The sequence below is a fragment of the Phalaenopsis equestris genome, unplaced genomic scaffold (assembly GCF_001263595.1).
Source record: "Phalaenopsis equestris unplaced genomic scaffold, ASM126359v1 Scaffold000002, whole genome shotgun sequence".
Lineage (NCBI taxonomy): Eukaryota > Viridiplantae > Streptophyta > Magnoliopsida > Asparagales > Orchidaceae > Phalaenopsis > Phalaenopsis equestris.
The window spans coordinates 46,138,580-46,158,686 of NW_018164444.1; the positions used below are offsets into that span (position 1 = coordinate 46,138,580).

Here is a 20,107-nt window from a genome sequence, read left to right on the forward strand (position 1 = left end):
AAAAAAAATATTTTTTTTTCTGCAAAAAGAACATGAATAATATTTTTTATAATAATTATTTTTTAGCATATATGATTATTAAAAATAATTTCTCAACATTATTATTATTTTTTTTTTTTGCACTGAGAAATTTCTAAAATTCTTTTTCTCGCTATAATTAGCTATGGGATTCCTTGCGGCGAATGACAAGGTCAATTTATTAAAAATTCAGTATAATAATATCTATTAAATTTTCATCCTTCTTTTTAAAATTTAAATGATATTATTAATAATAAAGAAACTTGAATATTAATTATACAACTAAATACTTCAATTTTAGTAGGAAATTTTGAATTTATATATCCATGATTCATGTGATTGGAGAAATATTTTCATTATTCTTTTCTTAATAAAATAACTAAAATCACTAATAAAGAATAATCTCATATGTTTGTTGGCTCCTCAATCGATTAAGGCTCCGTTTGGCGCAGCTGCAGCTACGCTGTTCCAGGAAGCTGTTGTGGGGAAGCTGGCTGACTGTTTGGGGCAGCTGTGTGATAACAGCTGTGGGGCAGCTGTTACTGCAAAAAATGACAATTCTGGCCCTATTTTGTAATGTGGTGCTTAAATGAACTGAGATAGCCATAAATTTAATAGTTTAAAGGCAAAATTTCATGTAAAAACAGTATAACATTACAGATACACGCCTCACTTCATAATGAGTATTAAGAGTGCAAAAAAAAAGTCTAAAACTATTAAAATAAGTATTAATAATATAATTATAGACCAATTTAAATAACTCAAGTCTAAAAAAAAGATCGTTATCTCGGCGCTTATATTTAGATGAATACAATTATTTGTAGCATTTGTATACATGCCACACAATTCTAATGTATTTACATATATAGCATGTAAGCATTAATTCATATGTACATACATACCATTCAAATTTCCAACATCATATCAAAACTACCATGAAGGATTTCTTTATCAAGCCACAATCCAAAGAAAATTACATGGAAATCATAATGAAAAAAATATTGGGAGAATAAATTTTTATAAAAACGTCAAAATGGTTATTACAAATTTTCAGCTTTTCCAAGGAAACGATACTTAACTTTGGTTACAACGATGGGTCATCTATAACAACTTAACAGAGAATAAGGAAAGAAAAAATCTTGCTTGCAGCTTTTCTAGCAAATTTTAGCTCATCCTTTCATGTAAAAGAACCCAACCCATAATTATTACAAATTTTCAGCTTTTCTTGCTTGCAGTTCAAAGCAGCCTTCTGCCCGATGTTTTGTGTCTTCATTTTCTTGAGCTTAGGAGGCAAACAGGGCAACTCTTGCGGATTTGGCAAGTTATCGAGGAAGAGTTCAGTTAAGCGAGGAAAGAAACAGTCATTTGCTGTTGCACCTGCTCCATCAAACCAATCCTCCAATACTTGAAATCCCTTAATATTTAGCACCTCCAATGATGGAAACACATAAACATTTGCATTCCAATGGAATTTACAATCAAGCCGCTTTGCTTTTGGCATGTTACAAAGGTACTTCAATGGAAGGAGACAAAAGCTAATATAATTTGAAACTTATATAAAGGAGAAATGGAAAGAACAGACCATCTAACAAGAATTTGTGCCTTTCGGATTTGCACCAACAACTGTATTGAAACTTTCAAGCTTTCGCCAACGATCCCATGCAAACTTTCAAGTTTTTCGCAAACGAATAAACTAAAACTTTCGAATTTTCACAAACAATTACATACAAATTTCAGGTTTTCACAAACTAACATAATAAGACTTTCAGATTTTTCATAAATTGGGAACATTAAAATTTCATATAAATGAAAACATAGAGCTTTCAGATTCTTTAAAAAGAAACGAGGGCATTAAAACTTCAGTTTTCCACAAACCAAAGCAATAGACATTTCAGATTTTTCAAAATGAAACTTTTAAGCTTTCCAAACTTTCACAAGCTGCAATTATTTCCAAATTTCTCAAACCAAAGCACATAACTTTCAGATATTTGTCAAAACGAAGACATTGATACTTTGCATTTCAATAAATAAAGCTAAAGGTCATTTCAATTTTTTTTATATAAATTAAACCCATCATGATGAGGCCTAAGCAAGCAACTGCTTTCAAGATTCAAAATGATCAATAAATTGCTAGACGAATGTGTGTTACAAAATTTGGATGGATAAAATTATCATGGCGGATGACCCAGATTTTAGGAAAAAACAATAACAATGTCCATTGCTTAGAATCTTTTATATCACCAAAGAAATACCACCAAAAAAGAAATAAAATACACCATTTTATGCATAGGGTAAGATGGCATGTATGTAAAAATTGGGAATTAGGTGTTAGGTATGTAAATAAATAAGAATTGGGTGGTATGTTTGCAAACCCCCCTCCCTCTGAATATCCTAGGGTAGGCTAACCATTGTTTGCATATAGCTGCCATGAATTATCTCTATGTTTTATATAGTAATAAAAAAATGTGTATGGCAAAAATTGATAAAGTTTCTGCACAGAACAAACCTACGGCAAAAGTGGAGAAACTTTCTACTAATCTCTTCGGTTAAAGGCAATTTCGCACAGAACAAGCCTACTACACAATTCTTATATGTTTACATATCCAACACTTAATTTTTGATATTTATATGCATACAACTCAATTCTTATGTATTTACATATTTAAAACACCTAAACTTCAACATTTACATATATGAAACCTTATCTATACATGTAAAGGTGTATTCCACTTTTTAATAGTTGAAAAAGTGGCGTTAGATATGTACAAACATAAGAATTGGGTGGAATGTATCTAAATGCCCCATAATAATAAATAGACCTCAAGGGAAGACATAAATAATAAAGGACAGACACCTATGCTAAACATAACAAAAGAATATAATGCACTTTACAATCACAACAAGAATTGGGTTCCAATCTATTTGTTGCAAATAATTCACACGATCCCTATTTTCCTTGCAAAATAAAAGTATTAACAAAATAGAACATTTGCAAGCTGAAGATGAAAAATGAACATTATATAATTCAAAAATTTGGTAATGAAAGCACATTTTGGTAGTTATTTTATGGTTGAAAATGGTGAATCATTCATAGATTTTAGGGTGGTCCAAAAATGAGGGCGTAATTTACAGTGTTGTAATATCCAAATTTCACCAAGAGCAAAAAATCCATTAGAAAAACAATGAAATTAGTAAAACAAAAAATAGAGGGAAAACAACTTCCATAACAGAGAAACTGCATCAAAAACAAATTATAAATGTAAAGATATAGTTATTCTGAAAAGAAAAAAAAAATAGAACTCATGTTACTGTCTGCATTCAACTTTCCAGTAAATTATTCTTAGGAAAAGATAAAATTTAATCAAGCTACTTTTATCCAATCTTGCGCCTACTATCGCATCATTTATCTGTTCCCTCAATTCTGTCATTTCGCTTGCACCTTTTCTGTCTACAGTACAGGTGCTAGAAGCCTCATTCTCATCTTAGGTGAAAGACTGACCTAGACGGTATTCAAAGGCCTCTACAGACATATATTCTTCATCCTCTTCCGCCAAATGGAAGTTGATATCGTTACGAGAATGATGTCTTCTAATGTAATTATCAAGAGTCATTGTAGTAAACAATATCTGGACCTGCTTGGAGAAATCGTAGGGAGACATATCACGAAGTATCACCCATTTCTTTTTCCACACACTAAAAGTCATCTCAGTGACACCACATAATGATGAATGTTGTTTATTAAACATTTCTTTTTTGCCTCGTGTAACATTATTTGCACGTGCGAAGTATGGTATGTGATATCTCGTGTCAGAAAATGGTTTTAGATACCCTCGTTGCAATTGGTAACTAGCATCGACCAAATAGTATTTACCTGATAAATTGAACAATTAATTTGAAAATTCAAGTTGGGCATTCAATAAGCTCAATATCGAGTGTACCTGCAGGTAGATGTGGAAATTTGGTATTGGAATCCCGCGTTGTAGTTTTAAAAAGTCGACTGTCATGTGCGCTGCTCTCTCAACCTGTCTTAACAAAAGTAAAACACATGTTGAACTCACAGACGACCATGACATTTTGGATGGGGCTATCACAACGGCCGATAAATGCAGCCTTATCATTATTTGAGATACGTGCGTCAACATTTGTTCCAACAATCGCGCTGATTCAGTCCTGGTTAAGTTAATGTTAGGATCGACATATCAATGTATACTCTAACAAAACTAACTATATTGCATCCAAGAGAATACCTTGAAGAAGGTCATATATCGTGCATTATTTGATATCTCAACGGGTGTCTGGTCGAACTTATAATCTGAGGGTCTGATGACATGAGAGGACAAACAAACAAGTGCGCTCAATCCAATTGAGAAGTACCTGCTTATTATTTTGGAGGAGTGTTGAAATCATTCCAACGCTCCTCGCATGGACTCATTTTAGAATAATATGAATAGTGTTATTGCGAGTACCTCACGTGGACTGGTCCTCGAAGATCCATGAAGGCCATCAGATCCTACGAGTAATTCCAAAAGATCAATAAATATTGTCTTGCTCATTCAAAACAAATTATAAAATCTTGTTGGGTGTCTCACAAGCAACTCTCCAACCCATTTATCGCAAATATATGAAGATGTCATGCATGACGAACGATCAATGTACGCGTTGTACTACTTGTACATCAAACATATTACCGTCAGAAACATCCCTCTCCATTTTCTTCTGCGTGAGTCCATGTGGAAATCTATCTATCTTCTTCTATTTGCATCCATGATGATCGGTATCACTAAATGTAACCATGGCGATAAGTGCGTGAGAGCTTGAGATATAAAAAAAAAGACGTTTGCATATAATTAGATGGGTACAACAAAGTTCACAAGCACAACTCTATAAAGAAAAAAAATAACGCAATAGGAATGTTCTAGTGATGAAAAATATAAAATATCTCAAATGTTCAAGCGATCATAAAAAAAATAATGCTGTAGAAATGTTCTAGTGATGAAAAATATAAAACATCTCAAATATTTAAGCGATTCTAAAAATAATGCAGTAGAAATGCTCTAGTGATGAAAATATAAAACAACTTAAATGTTCAAGCAATCATAAAAATGCCAAATATATGTCACTCTGCGGGCGGCAGGTATCTTCACAAAGATATCTCTACAAACTGGGTCCTCTATTCATTCTACTGCGAACAAATACAAATCTTCATATGTATAGATTTCGGCAGTAGCGCTTAGGATTTCAAGTGTCTCCTTGATAGTGCTTGAATTAAAAGTCTGACATTCTACCTTGAAACAAGAAACCGCTTCGGATAGCTCGTTTCTGAGGGAGGAAGCACCATATTTTCCTTTATCAACAACCTTTGAACGTTTGGAATGAGAAATAGTTTCATGGTTGTTCTGATCAGGGCTGGGGACGTCAATCAAATCAACTGAACCTCCACTGGTTCCCAAATTCACGACATTGCCAGCGAACCCTATCTCACTTGGGCTACATACACATCCCCGGAACGCCGAGGCCCCCCCCCCCCCCCCCCCCCCCAAACATGCGGTCAAGTTTCTCCTAAATTCAGTCTCAATTCCAGAAAACTTAAAACTTCTTTGCAGCGGGCATGACGTACATGGAAATTTATAAACACCCAAGTAAGAATAAACTATAAAGTTACAAAATAACAAAGTTTACAAATAATGCTCACAACAAGTCTTTCAGCCCACCATTCATTAGCTGCATCAACTGTTCGCTTCACTGGATCTCAACCCAGACCCGTAGATCCCCTTTTCAATTCTTTCCAAATTTTCCAGTCCTTCTTCAGTTGGTCCCTTTTATTCTTCATTTGCAACTTGTCGTACTCCCTGCATGTACATTCCTTAAAATATCTGATAATATTTTGCCATCCTTTGTTATTGAAATAGGTTGTAGGCCTATTTCCCCATTCAATCTCTTTAATGTAAAGATCGCAAAATATTATTTTCATTTCTTCTTCTCACAATGCGGGTGTAGCAACCTCTTTAGGTTTTTTATCCATGTTATTACTATATCAAAACAAAGCCATGAAACACAACAGTAAAATCAATTAGAAAGTAAAAATTTATGATACGTAAATCAGCTAAAATAATCAATATGAGTCATAATCAATATAACAAAAAGGCTTCACAATTCAATTTACAATAGAATTATTTAGAAAATATAAGCTCCCAAACATGCAAATGATGATATATTAGAGATAAAAAAGGAAAAAAACCATAAAATTCTTCCTCACATGTAGTCTTTTTAAAAGTTCAGAAAAATAATTTAAATGCTCAATTCAACAAAATTCACGTTTGAGTTTTGAGCATAAAATTTATGGCTCTAAGTTCATATGGACCTTCTAATTGGTTTGTACCATGTCTGCAGTTGTGTTGCCCAAATCATGAAGGATGCTTTCTAAAGCATGATATGTATTTAAACCATAAAAGGAACATCTTCCTCTTATCCATATAAATATATATTACACCTAAGAATTTAATAAGAACTAAGGATTAATAAACATAAAGATTGCAAAAATGGTGATAACATGAATTGAATAATATGTAAGAACTGAGATGTAAGATTACCATAGATGAGTGCTTAGAAAAATTGAAAATCAATCTTTATATATTATAAATCAATATCTCTTAAGAATTATCTTGTCTGTACAAGGAGTCCCGAAATGAATAGGGAAACAACGAAAAACAACAGGAATGACTCCCCGGATACGCAAACCACGAACTAGAAACAAAATATGAAGAAAAAATTGGGAGGAGAGGAGACATACTGATTAGGAACAGCAGCTTCGATCAGGACTCCACACCCAAGCGATGGTGGAAGATGAGCAGCGGCCTAGCAGGGGGAGGAGCCGGGGGAGGCTTCGCGATAAGGAGCAGCGGCGCAGGGGCTTCTCGCGACAAGGAAAGGAGCAGCGACGTAGGAGCTTCTTGCGACAAGGGAGCGGCGATTTCCCGTTAGGGCACCTTTCTAGCAGAGCAGGGCGAAGGATAGGGGCAAAGGAGGTATTTTTGTTCAACCCGCATTCATTCTATTTAGCGGCAAGCAGTCGCTGCCGCTGAAGGTAAGCACACAAAAAAAAGAGCTTTGAGGTTTGGGGTCGCGACGCTAAAAAAAAGCGGCCCCAAACGGATCTTATGTTCATTCTAACTAATTTGAATTTGAACATTTGAACTTTATTTCCATGGTGTTGCCGCCACCTTTTTTCTTGGAAAATTAAATTAGTCCTATACTAAATCGCGTGGTGTTTCCCCCACACCCCAACCTACATAATGAAACTCCCTCGATTGGACTGATTCTTCAGCTCCACTCCGCTCGTGGGCTCCGCTCGGCTCCATCATCTGTCCCATTTATGGTATATGAGTTATACCTAACAAATCTCCACCTTGGTGAATATCCAATTGGCGAATGTCCAACCCCTTTAAGAGAAATGCATATACCCAACAAATCTCCACCTTGGCGAATATCCAACCCCTTTGGAGAAATATATCATGGAGTTTGTTATGCACTAATGTGGGTTGGGCTACCACGCTTCCGCTGCGCCCTCGCTCCCCCAACTCACTAAATTCCAAGAGACACTCCTCTTCAATTACAAGAGACATCTCTTCATTCCAAGACACTCCAAATTATGGTATATGAGTCATACCTAACAAATCTCCACCTTGAAGAATATCTAGTCCCTTAGGAGAAATGCATATACCTAACAAATCTCCACCTTGACGAATATCCAACATCTTAGGAGAAATATATCATGGAGTTTCTTATGCACCAATGTGGGTTGGGCCCTTTTAAATAATCTCTTAATTAAGATTACGTAATTAAGTTTCCAAGAAAAATAAATTTCTTTTAATTAAATTTTCCTTAATTAAAATTTCCCAGAAATCTTTTTTCTTAACTTCTGAGAACAGTTTCTCTGTTCTTCCAGAAAAGCTCTGCCTCTGCTTTCCTTCCAAAAAAGCTCCGCCTTCGCTTTTTAGAAAAGTTTTTTTTTCTTTCTAGAAAAGCTTCGCTTTCCTTTCAGAAATAAATCTTTCATTTCTCGAGTGCAGCAGCCGATTACCTTGCCTTGCCTTGCCTTTCCTGCGTCCTGGAAAATCTCCCCGTGCAGCAAGATTTTCTTGATTAATAGGAGGAAATTTTCTTTATTGCCTTATTGCTTCTAGGAAAATATGTTTTCCTTCCAGAAAGAAATCTTTCCTTTCCCGAGTGCAGCAGTAGATTACCTTTCCTTGTCTTTCCTGCGTCTTGGAAATTCTCCGCGTGCAGCAAAATTTTCCTGATTAATAGGTGGAAATTTCCTTTATTGTCTCAGAGGAAATCTGGAAAATATCTTTTCCAAATTTCTTCTCTTTAGTAAATGAATAAAATCAGAAATTGATTTCTCTTCCAATTTTCTTCTCCGCAATAAAATCGGAACTTGATTTCCTTCCAATTTTCTTCCGCGGGGATGAAATCGGAGCTTCCAATTTTTGCCTCCGCTTCAGGTTGACGTCAAACCTTCTTTTTTTCCTTGTAGTGACTTCGCGTGACGCCGAAACCTCTCGTCAAACCGATCCCGTCTGAACAACCAAAGCCAAAGCCGTGATTCTTCTATCGCAATCGCGAACGCCGCGATTCCTCTATCAATCTCGTCGACGCCTTTCTGCACCTCTGTCGATCTCGCTGACGCCTTCTCGTGCCTCTGTCGATCTCGTCGACGCCTTCATGCACGGACTCCTCTAAAGCTTCGTCTAACTCTTATTGTCCGCACACACCTGGTGTCGCACTTGAAGCCTTCGCGGAAAAGCCCTCGTCTTCCTGTCGAACCGTCCGAAGCCCTCTTTATTTTCGAACTTCCTCTGGGTAGAAATTCGAACTGCTGCGAACCTTACTGAAATCCTTCCCTAGCCGTCAATCTCTTCTGCCCAAATTTTTCTTCCCTGCCCTCGAACCTTGCTTTGATACCACTTGTTGAGAAATTATAGCGAAGAAAAAACAAGAATCGACACAAATCCAGAAGAGCCACTGAGATTCTGAGATTCCAAATCTTGTATTCTGTACTCTTTTATGAATATTGAAAAGAAAGACGCCGCTCTGCTCCTAAGGATGTAGGCATCTTTGTCGAACCTCGTAAACCTCTTTGTGTTCTTCTGGATTTATGTCGATTTCTGTTTTTTCTTCGCCCTAATTTCTCAACAAATTTGGTTTGAAATGTGTTCAAAGCCACTTTCAACGAGATGCTGACATAATGCTTATTTATCACTAGACATCGAGGATTGAAGGGATTGATGATGCATATCAGTTAGCCACATATATGAATGACAGAGTGGATACAATCACTCTACGTGAATCGTACGGTAGTTCATCTGGACCGCCATCCGAACATGCGGTCGCTGCACATAATAATTTCTCCCAATCGGTGGGTAATTTTTTGGTTGGATGGAGCAATTTTGATCCAATGAATGCTTCGATCTATTTAGTCTCGTCCCTCATTTATAATGTGCATCCACCCCATTTTTTTACTTATTTTCAACTAATTTTAATCAATGGGATATAATATTGGCACACACTACTTTTGTGTTGGCCTTTATGATCGACATCAATTCAACTTTCATAATTCTTTAGCAGTGGCCTTTATGATCGACATCAAATCAATTTTCATGATTGGTGACAAACTAAAGCTCTCTCTTTTTCTCTGAACTCTTTTAATCAACAATCTGGCCTCAAATATTTTGTTATTTTACGTACATATGGCCAATTTACATGCACAAGGCCTCCTTGGATAGATAAAGATAGTTCTTTCATAAACTTAAGACCAAATTCCGAAATAAAAAGTTGTTGGTTGAATGGAAGACGATGCAGCATGAGGGCAAAAGAATTTGCGCTAGAAAAAAAAAAATAAATGGAATTAGTTTGTTTAAGTTTTCGGAGCGTGTTGGTTGTCACATCAAACGTGTCAAATAATTCACTCATTTATAGGCTTAAATTTTTGAGTAAGTAAACTTGATTACTGGTATATCGAGCCCAAACCCATTCCCATCCCTCTTTCAGCCTTATTTCTTAATATGTGATGTCAGAGTCATTGTATTTAGCTTGTTATTTGTGGGATTATTATAGAGTTTTTTTGCAATAGTGCTTATTATCACAATTAAAGAGATGCTAAAGTGATCAAATGAATCACAAGTGTACTTATGTGGAGCGTGATTGTGCCAATCAATTGTAACCTCAAAGCATTCAATTTTGTTGAGCTAGCTTGACCTTGAGTTTGCCTGGCGTATGGCTATGCATGGGTTTGAGGGCAGTGCCCCATAATTTTTTATTTATTTCTTTTATTTTTTTATACATATTGCTTTAGTAGTGCTCTAAGGCTTGGAAGTCAGTGCCCCGACACCGAAAAATTAGAGCCGCCTCATCCAATCCGATTTCAGAGGGCAAGGCCACATGATGGTATCTTTCTCTGATGTCCATCAAAATTTTGGAGCGTGATGTGTGAGTGGTGTATATTCACTCTCAGGTCGAGGCTCAAGTCGTTGATCTGCAAGCTAAGGGAGAACACGATTCCGTGTTGTTCGGTCTTTTTCCATTGTGAAGTTTGATTGACATCATCGACATTACTTTTGTGCTTCCCCTCAAATCACTCAAATTGCTCATTGTGTGCACTGATGACATCATTTGTAGTGATTTGAGTTTTGGCATGATGGACAAAATCGGTATACGAGCGGATTGTCCCCCAAAATAATGATAAGTACAAAGATCCTTTTGCGAAGGATGTACATCAAAATTGTGTCATTGCTAATCTTAAGGTGGTCTAACAATCAAGAAGGGACGAGTACGATGAGGGTGACCTCAATGTCAAATCGTGAAGCCTACGTACCCGATAGAGGCAAAAAAAAAAAAAAAAAAAAAAAAAAAAAAAAAAAAAAAAAAACTCGATAGCCCAAGCCTAAGCCATTTGATCAAACACGAGACGAAAGAACATTCGAGTCAACCATTGCTGGAAAAACAACCTAATGCAAAAGCTAGCCTTCCTGTGGAACTCATTCAATGGAAGACCTAGTTTCTCATTATCTCCTACCACCCGAAAGATGCCTGCAAATTTCCTCATCAGTGACTAAGGATTGACAACTAGGTCGTACAGTCGGTTGACCCATACCGACCAAGTTCAGCCGATCGAGCTGATCATGCCGACCCGATGCTGACTAAGTTCGGCCGGCCAAGTCAGAAAGTAGCTAAAAGACAAGTTTACGTATATAAAACACTAGAAATAAGCTAGTTTAGATTTCTTTAAAGCAGGGGTAAAAATGCAATGACATCACTATGCATCATCTTCTCAATAAATAAATGAATCCTTCTACGAATAAAACACCATTAATCACAATAGATGATTGTTGCATACACAAACTCTCTCTGTCTCTCTCTCCCCCCGCTTATACACTCCATTCTTTGAATGTGATTTTTGGACAAATCAAGATTTAACGCATCTAAACTTCAATTTTTACAAAAAAAAAAAAAAAAAAATGAAACCATTTTTGCATAACATAGTAGTGTTTTTCTTGCGATTTTAAAAATTTGGTTTAAAGTGCGGATATGTAAGTTCCTATGAATTAGGTGGTATGAATGTAAATTCCTAAAATAAATAAATTAATTAAAATCTAGTACTGTGCATCTGTAGAGGGAGTGGGGTAGAAAAGATCATTTAGATAACTAATAAAAATAAATAAAATTTGTATGATTTAGAATATGCGGCGCAGCCAAAATAACGCATGTTGAGAAAAAATTGATCCTAAAAATGCGCTGGAGGAAGCTTGCACTTTCTTCAAGGCCTTCACACAACAAAGAGATCAATAGAAGAGAAGTTCTATGATATTCTTCGTTCATGGTTTTAATTCTATTTTTTATGTAGATGATATGCATGTTGTAATAACAAAAGAAAATCGTTAAAAATTTTGATCAAATCTAACCGTTAGGATCACAAAATTCTATATATGATTAGGGGAATTTTTTGGCATAAAATATTAATACTAAATCAGCACAAAAGAGTTTAATTGATGCTAAATCACACAAAAATATTGCCTAATAAATCATCTTATTGTAATAAATTTCAACAATTATCAACAAATATAAATAAGATACTGGTCGAAGCATGTTATGCTGAAAGTGTCGGCTGAAAGTGCACTTGTGAGTGCCAATGAGCATATCAATGCCATACCGGCATAGTTATACCAGCCAAAAGTTGCCAGTGTAACAATGCCCAAATCGCATATCTCCGTTGTGTTTCCTCAACTCCTGCATTTGGAACGCATTGGGGCATAAGTACGCCGTGTGTGGTTATCACTGTTTGGAGTGACAATGACCCTTATGTGTGGTGCAATCTCTTGACGAAGCATAGAAGTTGTGGTGTGTTCAAGAGTTGGATTTTTGGTATGTGATTTCTCTTGTGTGATCAAGAAAATATTTAGAATTGTAAAGAGAAAATTTTAGTGATGGAAATCTCTGTACATTTCCCATTTCATAGTGAATTTTGGTGTGGTGTAATGTGCCTTGTTGTATGAATTACTTCATCATCATTTTAAAGCTTATAATTTAGTACGTCAAGTTCATATCACAACTTTTTTGCAGTTTAATTTTAATCAAGAAATTATTTTTAATCCAACTGTTGATTTGATCAGAATCCATATATATATACACATATACCATATAAAATTTGTCTAACCCAACCGTGTCTTAGGCAAAGAACTGTAGCAAGTGCACGACTTTAATTTGCCGGCCTTTTGAACCTTGATAATTTGTACCTGATTTTGTAGGTTTTAATGTAGAAGTTTTTGATTTTTATTTTTTATACGTTTTGAGATGGTATAATATCATGCGCCTCGGTTTGTTTTTGAATTTTTTTGGTGCTGTTGTTTCTGTTAGATAAAATAAAGAATGTGATTTATTTATAAATTTCAATGAGTGTGGACAGAAATCTTATTGCAAAGGATGAAAAGAGGAAAAAAGGCTTTGAATGACAAGACCAAAATTTTGATTGATTAAATTTCATTATTATGGGACTGATTTTGAGATTTGAGCAACATAATATTTTATTATTTTGCTGATATTTAGTACATATTTTAGAAGGATGATTTCATACGCACCCAAAACAGCTCGAGTCAAAACGGCCTTTTGTATGCGAACAGCTCGTATGCGGCTCGCTAAATAGATTAATTGAACTTGAACATTAATATTCTTTTAACGGGCCAAACACAGTTGAGCTTGGGCTAGTTCGTGTTCGGCTCGCTTACACCCCTACAACCAGGTGATAATTTTGAGCAACCGAAACCATTGAGAATTTGATAAAAATGAAAATTAAGGATTAGAATTTTATCATAAATTTTGATATTTGAGCAAGAATTTGAAAAATATATGAATGAGGGTGTGTGTTTTGTAAATAGCAATGTTTCGGGTGCTTACTATTAATATATTTTTGTCCAAAAAATCCAATGCTTTTGAGAATTTTATGGCTAAAAGTTAATCAGATTATCTTAATTGAATTTATATGAAATTCTTTTAATGGAAAGAAGGTTTTCGTTTGATCGTCAAAGTAGTTTGATCGAAGTTGTGAAAATCGGATTGTGTAGGATTCAATGGTTTGATTGGGTTAAATAGGATGATCTGATAAATATTAAAATTATTTTAATATAATTTACATAATATATTTATAATATAATCATATTGATACGCCACATAAATTTTCATCATCCAGACGAATCTCGAGACATGACACGGATCCTGATATGATATTTTGAGCAAGAAAAGTTCAAATCTTGATAAAAATTCATCGAGAGCTCAATTCTCAGCAAACTTATAGTCAAACTAACTGGCTCGATGAGACAGACATAATAATATAAAACTAGTCTAATCCAAGTCAAATCAAACTCAGATCAAGTCATTAAACCATCCTTGAAAGATCTGTGAACACATTTTGAAGGTCAAAATAGATGTCGACACTAGCAAGTCTATACTCAAATCGAACGTCTGAATATGATAAATCCAACGAGCTCAATATCACTCAATTCCAACATCGTCAAGACACTCAAATGTCCATTAAATGTCTCGTGATCGAAGGAAACTCTCTGGATCGTCCGATCAAAATAGTTGATATTCCCGCATTAATTGTACCCATAACACTATAAATAGACCCCCACCTCTCAGATGAGGGGATGTTGAAGCCTTGAGAAGAAGCTGCAGCTCAGCATCACCTTCGATCATCCTCGACTACCGTCGACTTCCGTGTTGACCAACGCCGACTGCCGCCTACCGACGACCATCGCCGACCTCCAACGACCTCCGCCAACCATCATCAATCACCTCCAACCAGGAGCCGTGAGTCAACATTGTAATCTGAAAAATATAGTTACAATTTTCCATTTGTGGGATAAGAGATTTTTGTAATCATCAATCAATAGTAAATTTCAGCAATTGAGTCAGACCTCATAGTTTTTCCCTTTATGGGTTTTTCATATAAAACTTTTGGAATCATCACTACTTGATTATCTTTCATCTGTGTGTGTGTGTTGAATTTTCGTACAACACTGATACGGTAGTCCATTACTCTACCGCTGCGAATTTTCTAGCACGCATCACATAATTTTTATCAATAAATAAATAAAATTTAATATAAGATGTTTCACTTTTAAATATTTTGTATAATATTCTAAATCCGATATAATTTTATTTATAACTATAAAATTAACATTAAAACTGGACAATAATAAAATTAAGAATGTGAGCGTGAGAATTTCTTTAAAATAAGTTTAAAAATAGAAATGATAAATATGCCCTTAGGGTGTAACGAAAGCACCGAGCAGCTGCCAACTGTGGACACATCACCATATTCATTTCGAATTGTTACATATTTAATCGGATCTCGAAGCCGGCGGTTCACGGTCCCCAACGGCTAATCTGCCGACAGTATTCCAAAAATCCATCAATCACATAGTTTCAGTCAAATAATTTTTTTTAGCTCGATTAAATAATGTGGCAAAAAGATATTTGTATTTTTAAAATATTAAATGCTTAAAGTGTTAATTTTAAGGGCGTTTTCTAACATGCCACACAATTCGTTTTTATTTACAACAATGCCAATTAAATTTTTAAAATCACATCAAAAATATTGCCGCATCATCTTTCGGAAGGATTTATATCACCAATGTATTTTAAATATAAATATTAATTTTTGAGTGTATAAAAAATATGTGATACGTCTGCAAGTCGGATCTTAATGCTTGAATTTCTCCACATTCTGCCTGTTTTTGGTATCTTGCCTATTTTCCCGAGTCCCATCTTCTTCTCGACGTAAACCCAGGTTCATTAAATTCGAGTTGCAGATATAAGTTGATGGTGTAGCCAAACACCACCTTAAAGATAACTAAATCGATGGAAACCAAAAAATGTGTTATGATACCTTTTAATCGTTGAAATTTGAATGAAAGTAATGTTGGGCTGTTGGGAATGGAGATCAAGCAATGGGATTCGAAAATCAGCATTAATGGGGGTTATTTTAAATGCGTGAAATATTAGCGTGCACTTTTCCATCATACATGATTGAGGGTTTAATTTCTTATGTGAAGTCTTGAGTTTGAATTGTATATATTATCATTCCCACTTATTATTTTTTTTAAAAGAATTAGTTTTAAATCTTTTAAATCATGCTCGAATGCATTACATATTAATTAGAAATAAGATAATTGATCATAATGTTTGATCAATAAATGTTCATCTTTTTACACAAATCTCACGGTAATTTTTGAACAATAAAAGTTCAAATTCTAATTATAAATTATCAAGAACCTTGATTTCAACAATATTACAATCAAACTGATCGCTCAACAAGATCGAATCAATGATACCAAAATTCGCCTAGTCCAAGTCAAATCAAGCCAATAAACTATTTTTAGGAGTTTCGGCGGCTAATTGACATGTCAATGAATTCTAAATCAAACACTCATATAGTCAAATCGAGTGTCTCGATGAGACGCATTCCAGAGCCCAAAATCCTGTAATTTTGACATCATTAAGACACTAAAATATTCACAATTCGACAACCGATCATGGAAATCTCTCTCATGTGTCATTCGATTGAGTGATATGAAATTACTTCCTATTTGTAGTGAGGCCACTCTTAGACTCTATAAATAGAATTGACGTGTCCTGGAAGATTTGCAACTGTAGAGTAATAGTTTATCATCTTAGCGTTGCACGAAAATTCAACACATACTCGATATGAACAAATAACTAGTAAAAACACCATAAGTTTTTACTTGGAAAACTCAGAAAGGGAAAAAACACAGGGCTTCCCAGCTATAAAAAAATTACTATAAGTTGATGATTACAGAGACACATTGTCCCACAAGCAGAGAAATGATTACAAAGTCTCATGAGTTACAACGTTGAAGAGCGGATGGACTTACAGTAAGAAATAACAGGCTGCTGATGGTGATTGACAACAACAAGCGAAAGATGGTTGATGACTGCTGGTCGGCGGTGGCTGGAAATTGTTGGTGGCAGTCGACGACGAGGTGATGCTAGATTTCAACTCCTTTAAGCTTCAAGCTCTTCTTAAGGCTTCAAGCTCACCCTTCCCCTCGATCAGACAACTCTTGATGGACATTTGAGTTCATTAACGATATCATAATTGAACGATCTTAGGCTAACTGGATTCGTCTTGTCGAGCCAGTAAGTTTGACTGTAAGTTTGCTTAAATTGAAGTTTTGATTGACTTTTTATCAAAGCTTTGAATGTTTCTTGCTCAAAATATTATCACGGGATTTGTGTTATGCCTCGAGGTTCGTGTTTGATGAAAGAAATTGTTGATGGCGTATTGAGTGTCATACCCCCTATTTGAAAGAGGAATCGATGAGGGAGATATGGAGCTAGATCTAAGCCCAGAGAAGGAGTCAAATTCAAGTGGTGTTCAAGAACAAAAACCTTATAAACATTTTGTTCTATCTTAACTGCTGATCATCTTTACTCTCGCTCGTTGGTTGCAGTCGACTACCACCAGCCAGGAGACATAAAAGTGAACTTAGGAAGGCCCACCAACAAAAAACTAGAAGGCCCAGTTGTATAACTGAATGTAATAGTTCAAGCGAAAGTTGTTTGGATGAAGTCATCCAAGCCAGGGCTCGCAAGACAAAAGACATCGTAATGGTTCAAGCCCAAACTCGAGGAAAGCCTCAGCTATTTCATAATATCAATCATCCTACAAAGTCCCCAGAGGCTTGCTATTAGGGATCAAGAGGAAATCATGTCCCAAAAAATCTAAATCATCTATCTAGCTTTCTTTGTTGGGGATCGAGAGAGCTATCTATCGGGTTACAAGGATTCACAATCTACCAAATAACCTAATATTGTTGAGCAAACAGGAGCTCCATAGGAGGGCTTGACAGTCGATAGTCTGACTAAATCAACCGATCAATGAAGTCAATTCAATTGAGTCAATCTTGTCAATTTGAAGTCAATTGAAGTCGACCAACAACCTTAACTCAACATAGTCTAATGAGAAGGTCTTACCAAACCAAGAACCACCGAGCTTAGTCGATTGAGTTAGAGGGTAGCTGAGTCATCGGCTCATACATATAAAATACCTAAAATAAAATAATCCTCTCATTAAAATAGGGCAAAACATATAACTTGGTATAATGTACATCTTTTATTAAAAATAAGGGATCATTTAAAAAAGTAGATGAGACATTTTACTGTTTATTTAATGCGCCCTCCCCTTTTCTCTCCCTCATGTCTTAAGCTTCAGGGTTCAACAGGAATTTATTTTAATAAAATTTAATATAATTCCAACTAATTTATATATAATTTAGTTATTATAGTTAACCCAATGTCTTAACCAAACGTACTTCGGCCGGCGGGGTAGCACTACGGGCCCGCTCCATCACCACTATATTCCCTCCTCGACAGTATATTGTTTCCTTCGCTACTGACATACAAATAATATTCTGCGAGTTTTCGTAAATAATTTTTCTCCTCTTCTTTTCTCCCGCTAGCGCTTATAATTTTGTGGCCGCCGCTATAAGAAAAAGTCACGGTTGGAGTTTTTATTTTTTACGATAAGTGTAGTTTTTACATCCCGCCAACACCGATGCATTTACATCTCTAATATTTAAATTTTATTTTTATATTCATTGCTCCGAAATTTTCATATCACCTAAAAAATGCGACGAATTTAAGTTTTAAGAAAATAAAATACATCTTTTCAATCATAAGTAAAATAAAGTATATGTAAATATTAAAATTTAAATGTTAAGACACATAAATACATAAAAACTTTGTGGTATGTATGAAATCTTACTCTTTTTTTATGTTACTCTTTTTTTATGTCAACACATGTCAACACATTTTTTTTTTTCATTTATGAAGAAAACTAAAATTCCTAATGACAAAAATAATCAAATAATCATATGATAGTCATCATATTAAGATAACATAAAATACATCATTATGAAAAAAATTAATTAAAAGAAATTTGAAATAGTAACTATGCAAAGTCAACAACTTGAATGAAGATTTACAAGCATACCATTCAAATATGTAAAAATGTATTTGCATATTTATCACCTAAATTTAAATTTTTTACTTGTATGTCATCTTGCCCATGCATAAAAAAATATGTATTTCACCTTCTAAAAGTTAAACTAGTCAAAACTTTTACTTGATATAAAAAATTTATTTGGTATAAATATAACAAATAAAGTTTGGGTGTTAAATATATAAATATATAAAAATTGGATAGCATGTATGTAAATGCCCTATACTTAAAATATCTAAATATCTAAACAAAACAGAAATTATATCAAAATAATTCAAATTTAAAAACAAAGAGAGATTTTTTCCTTGCCTATTTTTGAAACTATATCATATTATAAATAAAATAATAAGAGAATTCACAAACCTAAACTCCTAAAAGCCATATTATATATAAAACCCCTTCCTTACCCTCCCCTCCCCCTCCAATATTCTCATGGACTGCTCCACCGCCAATATCAACTTCACCATGAAATCCTCCGCCGACGACCGCCGCCTCCGACGAATGATATCGAACCGGGAATCAGCACGACGGTCTCGCATGCGGAAGCAGCGGCACCTCGAAGATCTCCGGAGCCGCGTCGGGCGGCTGAGGCTAGAGAACAGTGCGGTGGCAGAGAGGATTGCCGCAATCTCTTGTCGTTGCACCGTCATCAGCCATGAGAACAAGCTTTTCAAAGCTGAAGCAGCGGCACTCAGCCGCCGCCTCTTCGAGATTCGCCAGTTGCTGTTTCTCCGGCAGCTCGACTGTCTGTCGTCACTGCCGGCGCTTGTATCTGTCTCGTCTAGCGGCGGTGGCGTTGGCGTCGGCACTGGATATTTGGGTTCAACCAATGAACAGAGTCTTGCTTCTTTAATGGCATGAGAGAAACCAATCTTCTATTTCTTGTCTCTTTTTGTTTCTGACTGGAAAAAATATAACTCCTGGAGGACTCCATTTAAAAAAAAAAAAAAATCATTTTTAGGCTTATCGGAGCCGCTCTCCGTATAAACGGACTCCAGACGTAATATCGTTTCCTCTAACTGCGTCTTTATTCGTTTACCCAGAGAAAAGTTTCCCTTTTTTTTTTTTTTGTTCTATTCGTTAAAGAATAAAACTACATAAAATGATTTATGTGGTTATATAGTGGATTTATTTATACGTACAAGTTTTTGTTTTAAATTTAACAATCCAACTGAACAATGGAGGTTGTAAGAACAAATGATAATGATATTTTGATACTTCGAGAAGAAATGGGATTGAATTTTGTGCTTTAATATTCGTGTTGTGAAGTGGAGAAAGCAATGCTGGGACTGCAAATACTCATCTTCTAATACAGCTTTCTTTTACTGACGGCCACGGTAATTAGAAGCAAATTGAAGGTCTTATTGGCTTCACTGGCTCTAAATAAGTTCTGTTATCGGTTTCGTTGCTTCGCATTGTTCTCTGTTCTATTCGATCAAAAACCCTAGCGTTCGTCTCCTTGCCTCGAATCAGAATGACTAAAGGAAGCTCGCAAGTCCACCAGCGTATGTT

General features: G+C 35.4%; 1 protein-coding gene across 1 annotated transcript; it reads left to right on the top strand.

Annotated features, from left to right (window-relative positions):
* Positions 1 to 19,027: 19,027 nt before the first annotated feature.
* LOC110018474 (ocs element-binding factor 1-like) lies at positions 19,028 to 19,456 on the top strand. Its single transcript, XM_020715806.1, has one exon. It carries the CDS (start codon positions 19,028 to 19,030, stop codon positions 19,454 to 19,456), a length of 429 nt encoding a protein of 142 aa, XP_020571465.1.
* The last annotated feature ends 651 nt before the right edge of the window (positions 19,457 to 20,107 follow it).

Bases quoted from the DNA above. Each gene is read 5' to 3' on its own strand.
- LOC110018474 (XM_020715806.1), top strand. From the start codon at position 19,028: ATGGACTGCTCCACCGCCAATATCAACTTCACCATGAAATCCTCCGCC.